Here is a 24,807-nt window from a genome sequence, read left to right as displayed (position 1 = left end):
AGGGAGCTTAAGTGAAGGACGAGGTCAAACTTCGGATTCAGACTTCTCGATAAGTGAGGTATACAATCTACCCACTCAAACTTTAGTTAAAATTATTTCAAGTACAAATGAAGATTTGTTTAAGGCTAAAAAAGAAAAACAAATCTTTAAAACATGATATTAGCATGCATGAAGAGAGATTAGAATCCATGACTCTTAAGGATAATAATTTGCATGCTTCTTCTTCTAGCTTAAATATTTCATGTTTAGAAGAAGAAAATAGAGAATTAAGGGAAAAGGTAGCATACCTTAGTAAAGCCCTTGAACAATTTTCAATTGGCTCAAATACCCTAAGCATGATCATTGGGAGTCAAAGGGTTAGTTTCAACAAAAGAGGGTTAGGATACTAAGAATCCAACAATAAAAAATTCTATCATTGCTTAATTACTAGGGGACAATTAAAAACAAAGACCATAGATAAGAAATAGATTCCTAAGGAGTATTTGGTCAACCCAATTAGGAAGAACTTCTATTGGGTGCCAAAGTCAATCCTTAGAGAATTTTAGGATAAGTCAACCATATAAGGCTTAATTTAAATTTTTCAATATATGGTTGACTTTAGACATAAAGGGAGAAACTTGACCATTACCTTTCATTTCATCTCATAATGACTTGCATTATATTTCTAAACATAGATGTGAGACGATAGGATGATACTTATAATTCACTTATGCTTATGGTATATTATTGAATCATGAAATGTGTCAAAATAGTGATTATAAATCAACTATGGGGAAAGTAAATATTTAATTAATGGACATTTTGCCCATAGATCATAGTTAGATATTTTAAATATTTTGAAAATAATTCTAGGCTTTATTTACAGTGGCATAGTTATGTTGAAACATATGAATTCAAAACAAGCTTTCAAATTAATACAAACATGAGTGATTTTTAATATTTTTGAATTTTGGTCAAAATTTTAAAAATACTTTGAATTTTCATGAAAAAATATTTTTCCTTGTTAGAGGACATTAAAAGAAATACGTTTTCAAAATTTCAAGATTTTTTAAATTTTTTGGATTTTTCTGTACATTTCTGAAGTTGACTTCAGAAAGTTGAAATTCAAACTACTTATGTGCCAGTCAACTACGTCAGATAATAGTTGACTGGTAGCTATTTTTCAACACTTTTAGAAGTTATTTTTGGTTAACTTAGTCCAAATTTGATGTCATAGTATGCATGATTATTTGGTACAATCCTTTTAATGGTGTCAAAGGGGAAGAAATGTTAAGGTTTTGTAAGATTTTTTTTTTAATTCTCCATACTTGTGTAAGTAACTTGAAAATTAAATTGATAGAGCATATGTTAAGGGGGAGCTTGGATTTATACTTCATGTTTATATTTTTCTTGTAATTTCTAAGTTATTATTTGTGCCGAACTTGAATATATTGCCACACATCAAAAGGGGAGAGATTGTGGGTGCAATCGACCAAGGTTTGATCGAGTACAATCATGGTTTTGATATGTGTACCAAAGAGTTTAAGTTAGACTTTCATATTGGTTTGATATGTGTTTGAATCATGCAACACTTGGTGAAACACATAAGGAACTTGGTGCGACCAAGTTGTGGGGAAATCTCATCCTATGACTCGGGTCCATGAGATCAGTGAAGGATGATGTATCCAAGGGACCGCCGAATGAGGAGCAACGAAGTGGAGCTGAGGGATGCGGACTTCAAGGCAACGCGAAGGATAACACGGGGAGGATCCGCAGCCTCGAGTGCATTTGAGGGACAAGTGCCAAGGAAGAGGGCTTCAAAGGGTGACTTTGAAGAGGATGAGTGTGAGTGAATGTAAGGAGCAGTCAACTGGTGGAAAGACCAATCGACTGGTCCAAATTCACGAAATCACAGAGAGCCTCTGTGTCCGATGGCTGAAGGGTACAAGGTCGTTGGCGACCGTTGGCAGAATCTCGGATTCAGCGGCGAGCCGTTGGTTGTGCCCAATGGCTACATCAGTCAATTGGTGCATAAACCAGTTGACTGGTGCCGAGATGAGTTGGCCAAGTGTTCAACTCTCTCCTCTTATTTAAAGGGAGATTTGCGGTATGAAGAAGGTTACTGATTGTCATTGTAAAAACTCCTAAGTCATTGCTCAAAGCTTCCAAGTTACACTCTTCTTCCTACTCTTAATCTCCATCTTGTAAAATAAGAAGAGTGCTTTGTGAGATGTTGTACTCCACCGATAAGGAGTAAGCTCTAGCCGGAGATTGCAGGGACTAATTCACCGAAAGATTAAGGGTTCATTCACCTCAAGGACAAGTCGTGGAGTAGGAGCAAGCAATCTCCAAACCACATTACATAGATCTTGTTAGAGTTTACCTTCTCTTTTACTTTAGTTTTATTATTATTATTCTGCTACGCACTAACATTGTAGGAAGGAAAATGATTTGGGGTCAACGTCTATTCAACCCCCTTCTAACCGGTCAACGATCTTCAACAGAAACTTTATCCGGCAAATTTTATCCATGTCCGGGCACTCAGACCAGTCCGGGCACCTAGACCGGTGACATGGTCGGCTAATCGATGTGCTCCAACTCAACTTGCAGATGGCACTTGCTGGTCCGGGAGCCTAGAGCAAATCCGAGTGCCTGGACCATCCGGGTGCCCACAGTGACGAAGGCTGGTCACCCGTTGTGCTCCCTCGTAGCTGCTCACCTGGGCGCCTGGAGCAACTCCTGGCGCTTGGACGTCCAGGCGCCTGGAGCAACTCAGGGCACCCGGACCTCCGAGAGCCTAGACAAGCTCCGGGTGCCTGGATCCCCTATTTTCCAACCAACTTTTCTGCAACACAGAGTTAAAAAAAAAAACAAGCAATAATATATAAAGCAAAATCATATTTGACAATTTTTGGACTGTTCGATCCTGATTTTGAGTTTCGTTGAAATCCTACGTCGGCCCGACATCTACTATTCCTTCTACAGGAAACACATTCTCACCTACTTCTCTCAGAAGAGATTACCTTTTTGTCAAACTGGTCCTTTAGACCATTTGGACTTTTGCTCAACATCCGAGACCTCAGGACTTTCCGCTAGGGGTCCGAACCCTGACTCGTCTAGTCTTTCGCCTGGTGTCCATAACGCCCAAGACTTTCACCTAATGTCCTTGATCCCTGGCTTTCGCTCGAGGTCCTCAACCTACCAAGACTTTGTCTAGTCTCACGGACCAGAATTTCGTTGCCTAGTCTCAGTTAGGACTTTCCACCTGCATAGTGTCCACTAGGACTTCTTTGCCTAGCCTCAACTAGGACTTTCACCTTGCCTAAGATCATTTAGAATTTTCCTACACAATCAGTTAGACTTATTAGATCATAACACAGCTTAATTTTGAACCTTTGTCAAATATCAAAACACAAGTTTGATTTAGGTAATGCTTCCAGCATTAACACACTCAACTATGAACCAAGTAAAATTGACTGAGTCTTTATCTCTCTTTTTATTCCTTGTTATTCACTTTGATTCGGTTTTACACAAGAAAAGAAAAAATTTAAAACAAATGAGATTTGTCACCCCCCCTGCGTTTATTATGATCCAACACTCTCTCCAAAGAAGCGGACAATTACCTTGAATATTCAATGACGCACAACATTAGATGAAAGGAAAGACCGTAACGAGAAGACTAGATTCGATCCCCTAGATGCTCTCTTACAAACACATGGCACTTGATGAATAAAGAAACAAATAACGACGGTTGAATCTGGTTCCTTAGCGAGCATACGTAATGATGGCGAAAGAGCGTATAATGACTGGAATATCTGATATGAAGATGCTCTTCTAATAGTTATATAAACCCCAGAGAGGATAAGTGCAAAGGATTCGAACTCTTGACAACTCCCCTAAGTTCTCTTCTTTTCCTCCTCTTTCTTTTGGCATAAGACCTCAAACAAACATTAACTTGAGCGTCAGAATAACCTGTCGAGATCTCAATGTCAATCTAACCCTCTTTTGAAGTACATTTTCAGGACCTTCATCTCCTTCGCATATGATCCTTAAAGGACATGGGTAGTCCCCAGGGCGTAGCGCAGACGGTGACCGCATGGTATCTCTGGCGTAATGGTCAGGAGTCGATTCTCAGGAACTGACAACCTGAGATTTACCCCGCCATGCGCTTATGGCCTGTGTACCTGCATGAACCTCCCTCCATATCCGTGAGGTCGACACTAGGAGGACCACTAAGATAATGAATCTACCTTAAAGGACATAGGTAGCATCATATTTGTTAACTGAAGACTTGACCATCTATGATATTTGAGCTGGAACCTGCATTATTTTCACTAAAAGTTTAAATCAAGACTAGTAAGAAATTTGCTATTGAGTTTGAACTCCAGGACAACTGAGCTGTTGCATCATCGAATTGTTTGTGCTTCCGGATTTATCTAACAGACAAAATAAGAGGAATGCCTCCGTCTTCAAAATTATTTAGGCTAAAATTTAGATGAAATCTAATGCATAAAAAAAATTAATCCATTGACCAACAAAAACCCTGCATGATGTAACATTAAAGTGTCATTCGGGACGGTGCGAAAACTTTTACGGAATCGGACTGTTGACCTCTAAAATTAGTTGATTTAGAAAATTAGATACCTAGGTTACCGACACCTATATGAATTTAAGTTACAATGCATTACAATCCACCTGGATTATAAAAATAAATTTAATAATGATAACTAATTATGCAATGCGACATGATCCACCGTCCACGGCAGTTTGCTTGTTTCTATATTTCCGACGTTCTTCCTAGCGCTGACGTTCTGCATCAGCAAGCATGTTATTTTACGGAGTAGCTTCGTAGCAGATCTGGCACGGTGCATGTGTCGCAGATCCCGCTGGATGCTTCCTCTTCTCAACTTGGAGTCAACGCTTCAGTCGATGTGCAAGTGCAATGCACGAGCAGCCCTAGGCCGGTGGAAGTCAACCTACGATCCGTAGCTTAACACATCAGCTAGCAAATCTAATTAAATGTCAAAGTTCAATTAATTTCAAGCCACCACATTGCCCGCAAAACTTTTGTCGATTCTTTGTTTGGACGAAAGAGGGATGCAGGTTTTGAATTTGTGCTCGATGGATGATAAGAAGCTCAATTTCGACGCTCCGCTGCTCTCCATCCGGCGGCTCTCCGCCGAAGCTGCGGCGGCGACGGCTCCGTCGTCGGTGAGCGAGAAGAAGCTGACGTCGTCGCCGCCGCGTAGGTTCTCGCTCCCATTCTACAAGTCGGAGTTGAAGTCCGGTCCGGTGAGCCACCCCGGCGCGGTGGCCTTCGTCTGGGAGAAATCGCCGGGCCACCCAAAGAACGGCTGCTCAGGCGGGCCGCCATTGGCCGGCAGCAGCGTCCGCACTCGCAAAGCTTCCTCCTTTCCGACCAATGATGGCGAGGCCAGCAAGATGGAGGGGGAAACAGAGGAGCTGGACAGCCGGCGACTACAGAGGACGCGAACAGTTTTCAAGACCGCCGCCGCCGCCGATGACGACGACGTGTTTATCGACGCGCCGGAGACGCTCTCCCGGACAGAGTCGCTCTTGATGAACTGCAGCATGAGCGGCCTCAGCAGTTTCCGGGAAGCCCCAAAGCCCTCGGACGCCGGCGACTACATGATATCGAGGTTCTTGCAGGCGGCGGAGGCGCTGGCCGACGACTCGCCGCGGTTCACCTTCCGGAAAGCTGCCACTCCAGCCCGAGAGCCGCCAACGAGGGCCGCCGACCGGATCGTGAGCGACAACCTCAGAAAATCCCCTCTCCTCCAGCAACGCAAGCTCAACGATGTCGTCGACGACGACGACCATGATTCCGGTGGCCGCCTTCGCTCGAGAGGTTGCGGTTTGCTTCCCAAAATTTCTCTCATGGCCTCTCTCTGCCTTCTCAATCCGTTCGCCGGGCTCAGGAAACCAAGAAGAAGAGATGCCAACTCGCTCCACCATTTTGTTGACGAGGAATCACTGACCAGCCGTGGTACTTCACCATATCGACGACGATCGAACGCCGGAGGTCTCTCTCCATCATCGCCTCTGCGAGAAGGGAAAGGCTTTCTCGGAGTTCCAAACAGCGGCAAGATTAAGGGCGGCGGAAGGGGAAACCCACCGGAATTGAAGAAAACACCGGCACTCCATGACGTCTCCAGTCCGAATCGGCACTGTGAATTCGAGAGCAACGTTAGTCCCCTGCAATCGCCCCTCCTGGCGCCCAAATCACCTGCTGAATCCTGGCTTATGAACACGTTGACTTCTGTGGCACCACAGAGCCCCAGACCGCAGCCGCCATTTTTGAGGGTTCACGTCAAGCAGACAATCTGGAAGCCAGTGCCGCCGGAACCGAACGGGAAGAAGAGGCCTTCGAAGCCGCAGCGTCGCCGTTCGCGACTTGCAGAGGTTGTGCTTTCTTTTCCTTTCCGTGCTTGACGGATCTTGGGCTGCGTTTTGACTTCAATGATCAGTTTCTCGGAAGGTCAGCGTCTCCAATGTCTCAAATATGAGATCTTGACCACAGCTAATTTAGATTGCCAATTCCTTTCGGCTGCAGTTTGTTTGTTTCTGGGAACGATATGACCTTCATTTCTCCCCGAATTAATAATAATTTTTTATATAAAAAACTTATTTTCTAAAAATATAAAATAAAAAACAGAGAAATGTTTAAGATCTGGTCCATTGTACAGGACATTTGATGGAGCTCTCTTTTAAGTTGATAAAATTCATCTAAATTAAAAGTCTATAATACTAAATTATCTCTAAATCTATAATTTACGGATTAGAGGATCTGCCCTCTTATTTTATTCCGCGGCCCAAAACGTATAAAGCGAGGCCCATTACCCATTAAATCTTGAAGCCCGATCGAACTCCATCACGCGCCGATAAGAACACAAGTCCTTTCCTGAACCCCTCCGGCGATTCACCGGCGCATCATCCCGCCACCTCCTTTTCGATTCCCCCTCAGCGATCTCCGGAGGCTAGGCGTCGATCCGATCGATGGCCGGAATTGGACCGATTTCCCAGGACTGGGAGTCCGTCGTGCTCCGCAAGAAGGCATCCACCGCCGCCGCCGAGAAGGACGGGAAGGCCGTCAACGCCGCTCGCCGAAGCGGCGCCGAGATCGAGACCATCAAGAAGGGTACTCAACCCTCGATTCGTTCTGTTCTTCTTCCTTTCCCCTCCTTGTTCTGGGTGCGAATTCGATCGGGTGGTCAAGTTGTGTTATCAGGGCTTCTATTTGTTACATATTTTGATATGTTCTCCTCTCGATGATTGCCCATCTACAACAAAAGAAAAACTATTAATCCACCACAGGTTTCAAATTCAGATCATTTAGATGGTTTGGGTTATTCTCTTTGATCATACTTTACAGCAACTCCGATTATAAATCCCAAGCAAAATTTTGTTTTTCAAGGAAAAATAGATCCGAAAGTGTGTACCAAAGAAGTTGGACTCTGATTCATAAATGATCTCATGTTCACCTTCATAGTCATTCAATCCTAAAGTAAACTTTGCATTTAAAATCAAAATTTGAATATTAATCCATCACCTGCAAAATACTTCATGTGTTAGTTTCATGTGACAGTTCTGATATAGGTAATCTACAGATCTTTTCAAATTCAGTAGACCAACATCTAGTATCATTTCCATTATTGAATTCTCATTCCCTTTGTTTGATATCAGCATTAGATCCTGTAAAACACATGGTTTAACTGATTTCTCAAGGAACAGTCACTTCCAGATTGAGTTTTGACCTTAACCTTCATCTTTCATCCTATTCAACAAGATGAGCGAGTGCCGAGCGAATTGAAGAATAACCTGATGCAAGCTCGACTGGACAAGAAGCTATCGCAGGCTCAACTTGCAGGGGTATTTCCCTACTTGTTCTGAGTACCATTTTGTAGAATAATACATGTATCTCATTAAACCTCTCCTCCTGTTCTGTCAGCTAATTAACGAGAAACCTCGAGTTATCCAAGAGTATTGAGTCAGGGAAGGCAATTCCAAATCAACAGATAATTAGCAAACTGGAAAGGGTGCTGGGGGCAAAACTTCGAGGTAAAAAGTAGCTAACTCCGTTGTCCGGCAGTGTTCTATCCTAGCCCTGTTCAGATGTTTGTTTAAATGCCTCAGTATAAGGTTGCTTTGCCTGTAACTTGACAAAAGTATGGAACGCAGAATTAAATAAATTTTCAAGGTATTTTTAAGTTGCACCGTTGATTTGATTAATCGTTTTACATGATAACAAACACATATGTAAATATCAGGGTAATTATTTAAGGAACTTGTCAAACCAGAGGCTTGCTTCTTCCACCATCGACACGGTCATATAGTGCCCTACTCCAGCTTCGGGTATAAACTGTTTGATAATACACAAAATAAACTAAAATTATGGCTCTCAGATTGGCAAAGCCTGTAAAAATCGAGTGGCGTACCTTGAATTTTTCTTTGCAGTTGGCTTCTTCGTAGATGTCATTTACCTTTGCTATCGAAACATCTAAACCGGAAAGAGGGCAGCGAGGATCTTCTGCACCTATTTATTCAACATAATTAATCTGATTGATAGTGAAATTAAACCTACTATTGCAATGAAAGTAAGAGTTTTATTTGTGTCATATTTGAGTAGTAATCGTTCGAATATGAGACGTACCATTCAAGATTAGCAGGGGCCTTGGTGCAATAGAAGGAACCGTATAAGGTGCGTCGAACTGGGAGGCTAGACCTGGAGCAATTCTCTCCCACACCTGCAAATAATAATAATAATTAATAAATAAATAAATAGATATATGATTTTATTTTGTACCATGATTAATGAATAAGATGAAATACCTTCTCCACAACTTCTTTATCAATTTCATCTTTTCCTAAATCCTTGCAAGCCGCTGTAAAAATGAAGTACAATTGGTTTATCATCTTAATTTAGGTAATTACATGCTTTCAAATTAATATTAAGACACAGAGCCTAGTTTCACAAGGCTTCTCAAAGGCTCCAATATTAAACCTAAAAAAACAAGTGATTATACTCTTCCTATCTATTTTTTTTCTCAGCTTGATTCATTGAGTGTTGGACAAGTTCAGGAGCCAAAAATTTCAAGCCCTCATCCAACTTTTCACTTTATAATAAAACAAGACTTAGCAAGTTGCTCATTATTTTTCCGCAACATTTTCACCAAGTAACTGACTAATTCAATTTTGTGTGTGTCAACCTAAAAGTGATGATGGGAAGGAAACTAACCTTCGAAGACAGGTTTTATGCTATCTGCTCGAGCATGCCACTTATCATTATCTAAAGCCCATCTGAAACCCTATCAGAAAGAAAACCACACTAATACCTGGAAGATATACAGAGTATAGAGCAATCCACTTGTAACTGGAAGTTAAATATCAAACTTTAATACCTGAACCCCGATTATAGGGACTACCACAGAGTACCTTTCATCAGCTGCTGCAGCAAACCATGCATGCATGCCTGCATCAACAGCCAAATCTACATAAGCTCCAAAATATTTAATGGTTTGCAAAGTAATATAAGCATGATGAACTAACGCACCTCCAAGTGATTCACCAGTAATTCCAATTCGAACAGGATCAACATCTTCCCTTTGTACTAAATACTCTGCTAATTTTATTAAGTCCCAGACCTGCAATTTACATTTGCAAATGCCGAATTTGTATTTGATGGTTTAAAGTTTTGGAAATAACAATTAAATCTATAACACAAAATTGGAACATGTTTATTAGACAAATACAACTCTGGCTTGCTTGACTTTTTTTAATTGCTCATTTGTGAGGCATATCGTATCAAAGATGTTGGGAAAAGAGCCTACTGTATCATAGATGAAAGGCATTGTATCACCATTTTTCCATGCTGAAACCAGAGCCTAGTCCAAGGATAGGAGAAAATGATCAATTCAATGCCCTGAATTGTGTGTATTTTAATTAGATTGAATAAGTGCAAGATTAGAGAAGACATAGATTCCATTACATCTTTGTATGCTGTTGTGTTGCTAGCTCTTTCTCCATGGTAGCGAGAATCAATAGCAACAGCCACATATCCTCTTGAAGCATATGCCTGATACAAAATAAACTCTCTTGTTACTCAATCTCTAACTCATGTTTTTGGATATTGTTGTGTCATGATGATCAATATTACCTCAAGTAATGGCCGCAACCATTCCTTGCACTTATAAGAGCTATGTAAAATTACAATAGCTGGCTTTCTCTGTGTTGTATTATCCTTCAAGCTCAGAATCAATACAGGGAGACGACCTTGCTCACCTTCCTATAGAAGAACATTGTGCCATTAGGTTTTGTAAATTTTCTCATTAAAAATTCTTAGTTCCTCAACATGAAACAAGTAGGCCTATCCACAAAATAAACCATCTTGTTAATTTGCTGACACAAATCACAAAGAAGAGGGCATTTCGAAAGTAGAGACTATTAAACCAGATCATATCAGATTTCAATTAGAGTATATACCATACTAGAAGTTCATCCAAATGAGTTTTAAGCTGAGTTTATCTGGTTTGACTAACTTTCATAGGTAGATTATCATGAAGAAATTATGAAATTTGAATCACCAACTTGCTTGATTTGATTTGGCAATGATATGTCAAAGTCAACCAACTCATGAGCACACTGACCTCTGGTTGAGAAAGCATCACAAAACCATGAATAGACTGACAGAATCTGGTTCGCACGCCGTTGAATAGGTTGTTTAACAAAAGTATTTATAAAAATTACCTCAACTGTTAGATAAATATTCTCCTCGATCACTCTATCCTTGAAGCCATCGAGGTTCTCTCTATGACAAGCTTCCATTACCTGCAAAAAACTAAACCAATTAAAGCATTCTCATAGTGAAATCAACTAAATTGAAATCCACTGTTTGGCCTGCTCACCTCCCTCGAACCTGGATATATCGCCGCCTGATACATCGGATCCATCACCGGCCCCCCAAGTTCAACGGATAGAGAAACTGATCAAAGATGATCCAGCAGAAGACAAACAATTCGTCAGAAGGAAGATTTTTTTTTCAATATTTGATACATGTTTCCCAAAACCACAAAACAAACTCGCCACAAATTAATCGAGTTAAATATGAGAAACCCTAGGCAGAGGGCATAAAAACCAATTACCGTCAGGCTTCCGCCTCCGGCTTCGCAGGATCTGGAGGAAGTCCGTTCGAAGCTGATCGTCGGCTGATTGATAGGTGGTGGCTTCCATCGTTGTCCGGCGACTGAGGGAACTCAGAGCCCTCGCTCCACAACGGTACTTATAAAGAGGGAAGACGATCTGATCATGTGCGCCTACGGCGAGCGCACGTAGGTGGAGCGGTATCGCCGTGGTGGACGGGGCGGTCGGAGGAAGGCCAACTGGCATGGTGCGGTCGCTAATTAATCCAGTTCATTTAGTTCTACGATTTAATTGGCAACCCATTTCATACCATCGTTTCTGCGTCACCAGTGGCGCAAACTGGCATGACCCGTAGGGTACAACGCGAGTGAGGAGACCCACGTAAAGGTGGACGACATTCGAGATTTGTTAAATTAAAAATCTGATCATCTTTCGAATTTTTTTGTGAATTTTAGACAAGTTCCACATGTTCATCTGAGTTGGCATGTGATGAGATGTTTGTCATATGAGAGTGCGAGATTAGATGAGCGATTTCATCTTTTAACACATTAGGGATAGGATCCTTAGTCCAAAATTTTGAATCAATCTTAGACTCTTATCTATAGATAGTTCATTAGTAGGTTAAATTGTATCCTATCTGTTAAATAATTAGAGTTCAATTCATTTTATCAATAAATTTGTAGGACCTCTGATCCTCCTATTAAGGATCGCAAATTGCTAGATTAATCCTAATCCCTATTTATTTATTAGTGAGATGTAATGTACCCTAATTGTTAAATAAGTGGGGCCTAGTTTATTCCATCAATAAGTTTATAGGACCTATTTTGATTCAAAAGATCCTAAAACATAGAATCTAACCTACACCTAAGGGCATCTCTAATGTAGAGTCTAACCCGCTTGTAAAATTCAACCTAAAAATCAATATGAAGATGAGATTTGGATTTTAATTTAAGAGTAGTTGTGAAAAATTAAATTTATTTTTTTAATGATGAATGATAAAATAATGTTACACGTTTAATCCTTTTAAAATAATTTTAAAATGAATTATTTTATCCGTGAATTATTTTAACAATGAAGTTAATTTTATAAAGTATTTAATTATAATGGTTTATTTCTGAGTAGTAATAATTCCTTTCTATTATACAAATATAAATTTTCAATAAAATGGTTAACAAATTATTATTTTAAAAATAAATATAAAAAATACAAATGATTATAATTAAATTAAAATTCATAAGTTAATTAAATATTAAATTAAAATTATAAATTTAATTAAATTAAAAATCATAAATTAATTAAAAATTATAAATAAAGTAAATTAAATATCATAATTAATTAAAATATTAAATAAAAATTATATAGAAATAATAAATAATAAATAAATAAATAAAAATATGATTTGTAATGTAGAATCCATAAAAAAAAATTATATGGAGGTTTCTTAATTGTGGGGAAAATAGTAAATTTTTATATTATTGATGTGATATTGATGTGACATATTAAAAATTACAAAAAAAATCTCATTTAGAAGTAACCATAAGTCCATAGAGATACCGTAAAATTTGAAAATGCTCAAAAGACACACGTAAGTTTTAGTTTACCCAAAAATATATACTTGATTTCAATTTTACTTCTAGAGTAATTATTGATTTTTTTTCTCTTCTCTTTCCTCTCTCTCCTTTAAATGCAACTATCTCTCCTCTCTTTCCCACTCCTCCGTATTGACCTTAGGACCAGTTGACGGGGACGCTGGGGGTGAACATATTCACCTTTTGTCACCATCTCTTTTCTCTTTCCCCTCTCTTTGAATGCAATAATCCCTCTCTTCCTTTTTCTCACTCATTTACATGTAACATTTATTCTCTTTTCTTTATTCTTTATTTTCTTTTATTCTGAAGGTTTTTAATTATTTTGAGCACTGCTGGGAGGACTTTAAAAGAATAAATGATGGCTTATTTAGACTCAGGTTCACTTAATAAATTCATAAGAGTTGGAATGAGTTCGATTGGATCTCTCTAAGTCCATTAATGAGTTTTAATCGAAACTCATTGATGGACTTAGGAGACTCGGATTTCTAAAATTTTACAATGAGATGGAAATGTAGAATATGTAGAAGCGATATATGATGAGAAATCCTAGTCCTGAGCCTTCTACATGAAGTTATAAACACCGACCAAGTGACACAAAGTCTAAAAATTTCTAAATCTTTTGAGAATGTTGGGAATCCTTTAAAATGATAATGGAGGGCATATTTAGACTCTTAGGCACTACATAAATCTACATGAATTAGAATGAGTTCGATTGGAGCTCTGGTCCACTAATGAGTTCTAACCAAAACTCATTGTGTAAGTACCTGTGGTAGTTTTGATATGGTCAACTAAGTTAAGTTATATCATGTTTGTATTTGATGCCTTTTGTCTAAGTATGCAGGAACTTATGAGCATAAGAAGTCGAGCAGAAGACGTAGCTAGCGAGAAAGATGACACAGGAAATGAACCGATGAGCTTGGTGCATCCGAGGAACGAGGTGCTGCAGAAGAGTACACTGGTAGACGAGAAGGATGTGCACGACATTCGAGGGATAAGAAGCCGAGAAGGAAGCCTACTCGAGGAGAAGGTCGGAGTTGGGTTCATGTGAGCTCAACTCCGGTTGACCAGAGCATTACCCATGTGAAAAAGATCAGCTAAGAAGTTGATCTGCCTCAGGGAAGGCACTTTCAATGGCTTAGAAGATACCTTCCATGAACAATGTCGAAGGCTCCTTCCAGTCTATTGAAGGCGCCTTCCAATGATTGTTAGCTGAAGATAAAGTTTTATCTTTTGTGATAAAACTTTTTTAATTGAAGGTGCCTTGAAACCTATTGAAGACGACTTTTAGCTTCGGATAGAGTTTTCTAGGGACTATAAAAAGACCTCTGAAGCTAGGAAATAGACAACAACTCATGTATTCATTTTCTAGTTTATTTTTGAGATTTCAAAGAGCGTAAGAGGCTTCTCCATCTTTAACAAAGAAAATTTTTATTGAGCTTGTAACTGTTGGTGCAACCTTAGGTCAAGGTTGACCTGGTTGACCCGACTCGAGTTGACTTGACTCGAGTTGTATTTTGATGTTTGACTTGGGAAGATTGTTGATGCAACCTTAGGTCAAGATTGACCTAGTTGAGTTGTATGTTGATGTTTGTCGGGAAGAGAGTTCTATTCTTGATGTTTGACAAAAATAGATGTTTGGGAAATTGTTGGTGCAACCGTAGGTCAAGGTTGACCTGGTTGACTTGATTCGGGAAAAGTCCAAGCAGGGAGCTTGGCACGAGTGCACTGGAGAAGTCCAAGTATGGAGACTTGGCACGGAGAAGTCCAAGCAGGAAGCTTGGCATGAGAAAGTCCTAACTGGGATGTTAGGCAGTTGGAAAGTCCTGGTAAGTGAAGCCAGGCAGTGGGAAAGTCCTAACTGGGATGTTAGGCAGTTGGAAAGTCCTGGTGAGTGAAGCCAGGCAGTGAGAAAGTCCTAACTGGGATGTTAGGCAGTGTGAAAACCCTAGTGAGTGAAGCTAGCTAGGTGAAAGTCCTGGTGAGTGAACCCAGGCCAGGGAAAATCCAGATGGATCAGGGATGATCGGACTTCTGGTGTTGGAAAGTCCAAGTAGGTCAAGGGAGTGATCGGATACTTGGCACGAAGAGGAAAATCCAGATGGATCAGGGATGATCGGACATCTGGTGTGGAAAAGTCTAAGTGGGTCAAAGGGATTGACCGGACACTTAGCGGGGAGTGCTAGTAGATCAAGGGAGTGACCAGATGCTAGGCATGATGTACCAACAGGTCAAGGTTGACCGGATGTTGGTGTGGAAGCCTTAGGTTTAAGGCTGAGAAGTTTGGATCGGGCTGCAGACCGATCCAATGATACATGGCTCATCTGATCGGTCTGGTGACCGATCAGTATGCTACTGATGGTTATCTGATCGGTCTGGAGACCGATCGAGTCTGATGGCACCCGGAAAATCAGACTTCAGCACTTTGGCGTGCCAAAACCCTACATGACCTCTAACTAATGCATCAGAAACTATTCTAACAACATGTAATAACATTCTAACATGATTGCTGACCTTTTCAAACATTCTTTCATCGTTCGATGCGTCCCAGATCTAAGTTGCATGAAAGTGAGTTTCTTTTCTTATAAGCGAAAGTACATGCTAACGAGTTCTTTTTCATCCCTAGAACTTAAGTTTCAGCTTCGACTGAGCTTTGTTGAGCTCACTTCCGAAGCCCCGCGTGAGCTTCTTTCGGCTGAGCTGCTTGTTGGCATTCGTCCGTGAAGTTGTTGCTTCCAGGACTTCAGTCGACGACAAGAAGGCAAGCTTGTATTGTTACATTCATTGTATTTACTTCTTGTATTCCTTGTATTCTATCTTGCTGTTGCGAGTTATTGTGGCGAGGTTTCTCCACCCACAAGGAGTATCTATTAGCCGGGTTTCCGGGGACTCATCCACCGACGGATTGACTGGACTCGTCCACCTTACGGACACATCGAGGAGTAGGAGCCCTAATCTCCGAACCTCGTTACATCCTTGTGTTAAGGTTTGGTTTTCTTCTCTTTCGTTTCTTTGTATTTTCCGCTGCGCTAACACGTTTTGTAGAAAGAAACGACGAATTGGGGTCGGCTATTCACACCCCCCTCTCTAGCCGAGTACGAACGATCCTAACAGTAACCACCTTGGATTAACAACCACCTAAGTTGTAACTAAGTAAAAAATACTATAGTTGTTGGCGCGGTTAGCACTAACAGTCTAATTCAAGTTTTGATGAATGACAAAGTAGGTTAAGTTAGTTTCATATTAATCTAACACTTTGACCAAGTGTGAAAGAGAAGCCCAGACGGATCAACGGGTTGACCTGATGTCTTGCAAGAAGTCCAACTAGGTCGACGGGCTGACCTGATAGCTGGCACGAAGTCCAGCTAGGTCGACAGACTGACCTGATAGCTGGCACGAAGTCCAAACGGGTCGAAGGGCTGACCGAACGTCTGACACAAAGTCCCTAAACCAAAACCTCAAGGAACAAATCATAAAATCTAATCCAACTCAAGACCTAACACTTGAGGAGGAAAATTTAACACTAAAAACAGAAAATAATAAATTAAAAAGTATGTTAGAAAAATTTACAACAAGATCTAAGAATTTATATCTAATTTTAAATAGTCAAAAAGCAGTCTACAATAAAATCAGACTTGGCTACAAGTCAAGTTCAAATAAAACATTTAAATCATTAATAACCCAACACAAACAACAAAATAAAGTTTGGGTTCCGAAAGCGTGCTTAACCACGTAAGTAGGAATTAACCAATATTACATACCCAAAGAGAAAATACACTATATAAAATCTGATAAACCAAATCAAAAATGAAAACACAATCCTAGATCAACAAAATCAAAATTGAAAAATTTTAGAACTCATCAAAAATCAGATTATCATCAAGTTAAATATAATTATAAAAATAACAGACATAAACCTAGAACTAAAACTTAAAAATATAGGTCAATAATTCAGGGGAGGCTCCAGAATAGCTGACACCTTCGAAATTAATCTACCCAACAGGTTAACCAAAACCAACCTACCTGGCAGGATAATTAGGACTAGTTCAAAAGGATAATAGTTTAACTTGACCAACGATATTGGTGAAGTTTTTGATGATAGTACGTTAGGGAAGCTTTGTCTATGCATGTTTAAGAAGATATGGCTTCGACTTGGTGCATTTGACTTAGTGGAACTAACCGAAACTACCCTTTACAGATCTTAACCAGTTAGACTAAGGTTTTGTATTAAGTTCAGTGGATACGACTATTTGGAAAACCTCGAAAGCATGGCTACTCTAATGATATCCAAGTGACTCATCATAGCTCAGAATTTATCAAAAGAATGCCAACTTATTGAGCCTAAAGCTAAGCATGAATCTAACACGAAGTTAAATCAAATATTAAAACTGAACCTAATTCATCTCACAAAATTATAGGATACCTATTTAAAAATTTAGATCTGGTGAGATAACTAAGGACTTAAATTAAAATTAAATTAAATAAAAATAAAAATAAATTTAAATTAAAAATAAAAATAAACAAAATTAAAAATTTAAATTAAATAAAATTAAACTAAAATAAAAATTAAAGTCAAATTAAATTAAATTAAATTAAATTAAATTAATTTTTAACTTAATTTTTTTTTAAAACTCATATTAACTTATAATTTATTTCAAAAATCATTTTAACTTAAATTTTCTTTTAAAATTTTTTTTAACTTAAAATTTATTTTCATTTTAAAATAAAAACTACTTGAAAAAATTAAAAAATTATTTTAAAAACTAATTTTTTTTTAAAAAAAAATCACTTCAAAAACTTTAAAAACTTATTATAAAAAAATTTAAATTTTTTTTCCAAAATTCTTTTAATAATTATTTTAAAATTTTCAAAAAAATATTTTAAAAATTATTTTAAAAACTTTAAAAAATTATTTTAAAAACTTTAAAAAATTCTTTTAAAAATTCCTTTAAAAAACTTTCAAAAATTATTTTATTAAATATTAATTTAAAAATTATTTAAAACTTTAAAAAATTATTTTAAAAAGTATTTTAAAAATTATTTTTAAAAAACTATCAAAAATTATTTTAAAAACATCAAAAATCATTTTAAAAAAACATTAAAAATTATTTTAAAAACTAAAAAAGTATATTTTAATTTTTTTTCCAAACTATTTTAAGAAGTTTAAAAATTATATTAAAAATTTAAAAATTATTTAAAAACTTTTAAAAATCATTTTTAAAAAAACCTTAAAAATTATTTTAAAAACAGAAAAAATTCTTTTAAAATCTTTAAAAATTAAAAAAATTAAAAATTATTTTAAATTTTTTTAAAGACAATAAAAAATGTTTTAAATAATTCCTTTAAAAATTATTTAAAAAACTTTAAAAATTATTTTAAAAACTCCTTTAAAAATTATTTTAAAAAAACTATAAAAATAAATTTAAAAAATTACTTTAAAAATTATTTTTTAAAAATAAAAAATTTCAAAAACTATTTTCAAAATTCTTTTAAAAAATTATTTTAAAAACATCAAAAATCATTTATAAAAAACTTTCAAAATTATTTTAAAAAATTCCTTTAAAATTATTTTTAAAAAAACATTAAAAATTATTTAAAAAATTTTAATAAATTATTTTTAAAACTTTTAAAAATTATCTTAAAAACTTTTAAAAAATATTTTAAAATTCTTTTAAAAAAACTGTAATAAATTATTTTATTTTTTTTTAAAATTAATTTTAAAAACTTTAATAATTTTTTTAAAATTCATTAAGAAATTATTTTAAAACATTAAAAAATATATTTTAAAAATTAATTTAAGAACTTTAAAAAATTATTTTTAAAAATAATAAAAAATTATTTTAAAAATCCTTTTCAAAATTATTTTAGAAAAACTTTAAAAATTATTTTAAAAACTATTTTAAAAACTTTAAAAAATTATTTAAAAACTTATTTTTAAAAACTTCAAAAAAGTATTTTAAAAAAAATATTTTAAAAAAACTTTAAAAAATTATTTCATATTATTTTTTAAAAAACCATAAAAGATTATTTTAAAATTTATTTTAAAAAGTTTAAAAATCATTTTTAAAAAACTTTAAAAATTATTTTAAAAACTTTAAAAAATTATTTTAAACATTCTTTTAAAATTATTTTAAAAACTTTAAAAATCATTTTGAAATACAAACTTTAAAAAATATTTTAAAAACTTTAAAAATCATTTAAAAAAACTTTAAAAATTATTTTAATTTTTTTAAATCTCTTTGAAATTTTTTTTTAAGAACTCTAAAAATTATTTTAAAAAATTCCTTTAAAAATTATTTTTAAAAAACTTTAAAAATTATTTTAAAAAATTCCTTTAAAATTTATTTTTAAAAAATTATTTAAAAAATTTCCAATAAAATGTATTTTTTAAAAAAAATTAAAAATTCCTTTTTTGAAAAAAAACTTTAAAAAATTATTGAAAATAATATTTTTATAAACTTTTAAAAATTATTTTAAAATTATTTTCAAAACAACAAAAATCATTTTAAAAAAAAAACTTTAATGATTATTGTAAAAAATTATTTTAAAAATTATTTAAAAAAAAACTTTAAAAATTATTGTAAAAATTCTTTTTAAAACTTTAAAAAAATATTTTAAATATCTTTAAAAAATTATTTAAAAAACTTTAAAAAATTCTTTTAAAAAACTTTAAAAATTCTTTAAAAAATTATTTTAAAAATTTTAAAAAAGTTTTAAAAAAATCTTTTTAAAATCTTTATAAAATTATTTTAAAAAACTTTTAAAATTATTTTAAAAACTTTAAAAAATATTTTAATAATTATTTTATATAGTATTTTTAAAAAAACTTTAAAAAATTCTTTTAAACATTCTTTTAAAAGATTTTTTTTAAATTTCTTTTAAAAATTATTTTAAAAAATCTTTTAAAAATTATTTTATAATCTTTTAAAATCATTTTTTTTTAAAAAAATTAAAAATCATTTTAAAATGCTTTAAAAAACCTTTAAAAAAAACTTTTAAAAACTCTCTTGAAAATTATGTTAAAAACTTTAAAAATAAATTTAAAAATAAATTTATTTTAAAAGAAAATTTAAAATTTAAAACATAAATTAACTTAAAGCTTAAATTAACTTTAAAATGAAACTTAAAAATTAAATTAAGTTAAAATAAAAATTTAAAACTTAAATTTGAATTTAAAATTAATGCTTAATTTATAACTTAAAATGAACTTCAAACTTGAACTTAATCTTGAAATTTAAAACTCCATTGAAAATTAAACTAGATTGAACTAATTTAAAACTTAAATTTTAACAAATAATTAAAATTTGATTAAATAATTAATAATTAATTAATTAAAGTAAAAACTTCAAACATTAACTGTACTCTAATATACTTAATTAGCCTTACATTAAGAAACTAATTGAAACTTAATTTAACTCAATCAATCTTAATTTCAACATTAATCAAAATCTTAACTTTACTCTAATTAAATCATAATTAAAGGTTAGCTTAAATTGAACCTTAACATTATTTAACTTTGTTTAATAACTTTAATAAATTAATATTAATTCTAAACTTAGCTAATCCGAATTTAGCGTAACTTAAGTAAATAAAAAAAATAGTAACTAATATTTTCAATCAATTAATATAAAATAAATTAATATTAAATTTAATCAAATAAGTCAAGTAAAATAAAAGCTAATCAATAAACCATTGAAAAAGATTAACTATTATAGAGTTAGTAACAAATTGCTTACTTAGAATAATTAATTATTGATTAATTTCAATAATCTTATTTTAATCAAACAATTATACCAAAGTTTATACAAATACTTATGTAAAAAATATACTTTATAAACATAAGTGTTACTAACCCTAAATCCCCTAAACACTTAGGTAGAAAAATATGTTAAGGTCTTGAATGTTAACATACCCAAACCTTAGTATTAACTTAAAGGGGAGAGATAAATTAAGGGAGAATAATAAATTAAGGGAGTATCAAATTCAGGGGAGGATCAAATTTACTTAAAATATTATTTACTTAAGTTTTTTATTTAAAAATTTCATAGATTTTTTTAAAATTCTTTCTAAAATCCTACCTCAACTTTTTTAAAAAAATACACTTTGAAAATCTTATTTTAAATATCTATTAAATATTTTCAAAAGTTTTATTTTAAAATTTTGTCAGGTTCAAGGGGAGGATTAACTGCTTTCATACTTATTTTGAAATTAGTTTTTGAAAAATATTTCCTTAAAAATATTTTAAAAACTAAGTTTTTTTTGGAAATAGATTTTACTTAGTTTTGAAAATTGGATTTTTACAAACTTAGCTTTGGAAAATAAATCTTACTTGGTCTTTGAAAATTGGATTTTACAAACTTAGCTTTGAAAAATAGATTTTACTTAGTTTTGAAAATTGGATTTGAAAATTGAATTTTACAAACTTAATTATGAAAATTAATTTTATCCACTAAATTAAAATTTAGATTATATAAACTCGACTTTAATAATCTCACTTTTGTAAAAATGCTATATTTGAAAATTGTGTTTTAAATTTGCAAAGATTATTTCAAAAATTAGGTTAAATTTGCAAATTTTATCTTTAAAATTTTTTACAAAGTTATCTTTCTAAAGTTTAAAACTTAGTTTTTTTTTTTTTAAGAAAGCTAAAAGCTAAGGTTTCAAGTAAAATATTCTATGTTAGACTCTCTCAAGTCAATCTAACTTTAATTCTTTGATATTCTTTTACTTCTCTAAATCACTTATTTTTCTGTGTTATTTTTTGATAAATGTCAAACGGGGATAGTTAGGTGACTTAAGTTAGTTAAAATAAATCAACGAAATACCAAATAAAGACTAACTTAAAAACCTTATAATTGCTTGTTTTACTTGCATATTTTTCACTAACTTAACCAGGTTGTCATTGCATCAAAAAGGGGGAGATTATTGGTGTGGTTAACACTAACGATATAACTCAAGTTTTGATGAATGACAAAGTAGGTTAAGTTAGTTTTATATTGATCTAACACTTTGACCAAGTGTGAAGAAGAAGTTTAGACGGTTCGACGGGCTGACTTGACGTTTGGCACGAAATTCAGCTAAGTCGACGGGCTGACCTGATAACCGACACGAAGTCCAGCTAGGTCAATGGGCTGACCTGATAGTTGGCACGAAGTCCAGCTAGGTCGACGAGCTGACATGATAGCTAGCACGAAGTATAGACGGGTCAAAGGGCTGGTCGGATGTTTGGCACGAAGTCTAGACGGGTCGAAGGGCTGACCGGACGTTTGACAGGTAAGTTAAGGTAAGTCACTGGAGGGGAGTGACTGTGCGGACGCGTTCCCGGGAAGGGAACATTAGGCGTCAATCCAACTTAGATCCATCTCGAAAATCTAAGTTAAGATCATGATTAGATTCCGATCTCGAGGAGACGGAATCTAATTAATACTCTGCTTGTTAATTATAACTGTGCTAACACTTTGTTTTGTAGGGTAGTTTTGCATTTTACCTCAGACTAATATTTTTTGTAGGTTGCTGAAAAAACAAAGGTCCAGGCTCCCGGAAGGGATCCGAGCGCCCGGAGGTCCGGGCTCCCGGGATGCAAAGTTTATTCCCTCGCCGCGTCGCCATGTGGAGCTTCATGTTTGGACGAGCTACGCCACACTCCAGGCGTCCGGAAGGGATCCGGGCGCCTCGAGCCTCCTATATAAGGAGGATACACCCTGGAGCAAAGAAGAACGAACAACAAAGCCTTCCAAAGCTTGCTCTGGCGTGCTGTGCTCCTGCGACGCCGCGAAGCAACTCCGACAACGTGCTGCCTTTATTTCTTTACTATTGTCAGTATTTTTTAAAAAAAGTTCTTGTACCTTAAATTTGTAATCAAATTTTCGAACTGCTAGTGGATTGCCCAACGAAAGCACTCGACGAGTGCGGACCTTGGAGTAAGAGTCGACCAAGACTCCAAATCAAGTAAAAAATTACTTGTGTTAGCGCTATGTTTTTTCTTTTCCGCTGTGCACTCAATTTTCAATGAATTTCTAAATCAATATTCACTCCCCCCCTCTATCGAATTTAACGATCCAACAATAGTCTTCTTACTTATTTCCTTCTTTAATTGTTTAATTTTTTTGCTTTATTTTAATTATGTAATCTAACTAAGTTGAAAGATCAAGAAAGGGAGTTATTTTATTTTATAGGCAATTCACCCCCTCGTGCTGGCCACACGGGACCAACAAATGGTATCAGAGACCATCTGCTTCAAAATGACTAATCATCGACCGAAGCAAACAAGACGATGGCCGGATCGAGCATCTACCCACGAGTGTTCAAAGGGGAGTTCGCATTTTGGAAGCAACGAATGAAGGTATTCTTTAAGATAGATTTTGAAATTTTATTAATAATAAAATATGATTTTGAAGCACCAAAGAACACGAATGGAGAAGAACTTGAAGAACAACTCTGGACCAAAAAGCAACGTGACAAGTTTATAGCAAGCGGTAAGACTGAATTTCACCTTATAAGCATACTACCAGTTAAAGAACTCGATAGAATCGGCATATACACATCCGCCAAAGCTCTCTGGGATAGGCTTCTGGAACTCCACGAAGAATCAAAATAAGCTAAATTCAACTCTTCTATGGATACTAACTCTTCTTCAGAAGACTCCGAGACCGAAGAGATTGCTGAAGCATCACTGATAGCTAAATAACTACCTAAAGACGATAAAGAAAGCTCGTCCACAATGAACATCGACGAAGGGGGAGAATCTTCGAAAGAAACAGCGACAAAGGGAGAGCATCAGATAACGAAGTCATCAAGGTAAGTGAGGTACTACACTTTATCTCTCAAGCAATCTTTTGAATTTATTAAGATATTATCTAAAAATATGGTAAAATTAGAAAAAGATAATGCTAGATTAAAATTAAATTTAGTAAATTTATGTTCGTTAGATATGTATGATAATTTAAAAATAGAAAATAAAAAATGAAAAATTAAATGAAGAGATAGAAAAATTAAAACCAAAACGAAATCTTGCATGTTCAAATACATATGCTCCACAAAATAATTTTTTATTTTCTGGAAAACTAAACTAGTATTTATGATTTCACAATAGTCAAATTAAAAAATCTCTAAAAATCATATACCACAAAATTATTTGATTAATCTAATAGGAAATAATTTGTTTTAGATACTAAAATCATACTTATCTCAATAAATTAAATTCTATGCATGTTAGAATATTAATTTGCTTAATTTAGTTATTTTTGTAAAATCAATTATTTCATCAATCTTCCGGTCTTATTTTTTTTTTAAAAATTATCTATGCAAAACGGAAATATATATGATCTACAAACAAATTTTTTTTACCATTAAGTTATTTTATATAAAATTATTAACGAAAATCATATTTTAAAATTTAAAATTATTCTGTAGACTTATTTTTTTTAAAATTTTTTTATGATAAAATATAATATTCTCTGTCAAAGAAATATTTTTGAATTTGTTTTACCATTAAATCATTTTCTATAAATTTATTAATGAAAATGGTATTTTAAAATTTTAAAGATATATTTTTTTAAAAAAATATTTTTTTTATGATAAAACATGATGTTATCTATCTTAATAATTTTTTTTTTGACATTTTTAGAATTTTATCTTAATTATTATGAATTATTTTTAGAAAAGTTAATTTTTAATATTAAAATTTTAAGAAAATAGAAATATAGAAACTTTGATTTTTCTGGCATCAATCAATCTATTTTACATATCCAAGAAAATTAGTAAAAATTTTAGAGTTAAAAATATATTCTTTAAGATTTATTTTTGAAAATTAGGTTGTTATGATAAGATGAAGGAGAGCCTTAGCGCAATGGTAAAGTTATTGTCTTGTGACATAAAAGTCATGGGTTCGAATCCTGAGAATATCCTCTTACAAAAAGTAGGATACTAGGATAAGATTACATATAATGGATTCTTCCCTGGGACCTCGCATGGTGGGAGCTTCATGCACCGAGCTACCTTTTTAGGTTGTTTTGATAAGATAAATTAATTATGGTCAATTAAATAATTTTTTACTGTGTAATTTTTTTACTGATATAGATTATAC

The 24,807-nt window shown here is 34.2% G+C and overlaps 2 protein-coding genes and 1 pseudogene across 2 annotated transcripts; 2 read left to right on the top strand and 1 right to left on the bottom strand.

Annotated features, from left to right (window-relative positions):
• The first annotated feature begins 5,100 nt into the window (after positions 1 to 5,100).
• Positions 5,101 to 6,477, top strand: LOC121986837. The gene has a single exon (XM_042540772.1). The coding sequence runs from the start codon at positions 5,101 to 5,103 to the stop codon at positions 6,430 to 6,432; it is 1,332 nt and encodes a 443-aa protein (XP_042396706.1). The 3' UTR covers positions 6,433 to 6,477.
• A 381-nt stretch (positions 6,478 to 6,858) lies between these two features.
• LOC121985034 lies at positions 6,859 to 8,213 on the top strand (annotated as a pseudogene).
• On the bottom strand, positions 8,167 to 11,397 carry LOC121985033. The gene is made up of 13 exons (XM_042538274.1): positions 11,139 to 11,397; positions 10,902 to 10,978; positions 10,744 to 10,824; positions 10,154 to 10,282; positions 9,986 to 10,072; positions 9,828 to 9,881; positions 9,551 to 9,641; positions 9,399 to 9,469; positions 9,236 to 9,305; positions 8,830 to 8,882; positions 8,651 to 8,744; positions 8,436 to 8,533; positions 8,167 to 8,359 (listed from the first exon to the last, which is right to left on the bottom strand). The coding sequence occupies exons 1-13, from the start codon at positions 11,380 to 11,382 to the stop codon at positions 8,273 to 8,275; spliced, it is 1,236 nt and encodes a 411-aa protein (XP_042394208.1). The 5' UTR covers positions 11,383 to 11,397; the 3' UTR covers positions 8,167 to 8,272.
• Positions 11,398 to 24,807: the final 13,410 nt, after the last annotated feature.

The sequence above is a fragment of the Zingiber officinale genome, chromosome 5B (genome assembly GCF_018446385.1).
Source record: "Zingiber officinale cultivar Zhangliang chromosome 5B, Zo_v1.1, whole genome shotgun sequence".
NCBI lineage: Eukaryota > Viridiplantae > Streptophyta > Magnoliopsida > Zingiberales > Zingiberaceae > Zingiber > Zingiber officinale.
This window is presented reverse-complemented; position numbering and strand designations above follow the sequence as displayed.

What these genes read in the sequence shown, in the direction of transcription:
- LOC121986837 (XM_042540772.1), top strand. Translation starts at nt 5,101, where the DNA reads ATGGATGATAAGAAGCTCAATTTCGACGCTCCGCTGCTCTCCATCCGG.
- LOC121985033 (XM_042538274.1), bottom strand. Translation starts at nt 11,382, where the DNA reads ATGCCAGTTGGCCTTCCTCCGACCGCCCCGTCCACCACGGCGATACCG. An exon ending in GCCCCTGCTAATCTTGAATG is followed by an intron (nt 8,534 to 8,650) that starts GTACGTCTCATA and finishes TTGAATAAATAG; the next exon opens with GTGCAGAAGATCCTCGCTGC. An exon ending in ACTGCAAAGAAAAATTCAAG is followed by an intron (nt 8,360 to 8,435) that starts GTACGCCACTCG and finishes ATTATCAAACAG; the next exon opens with TTTATACCCGAAGCTGGAGT.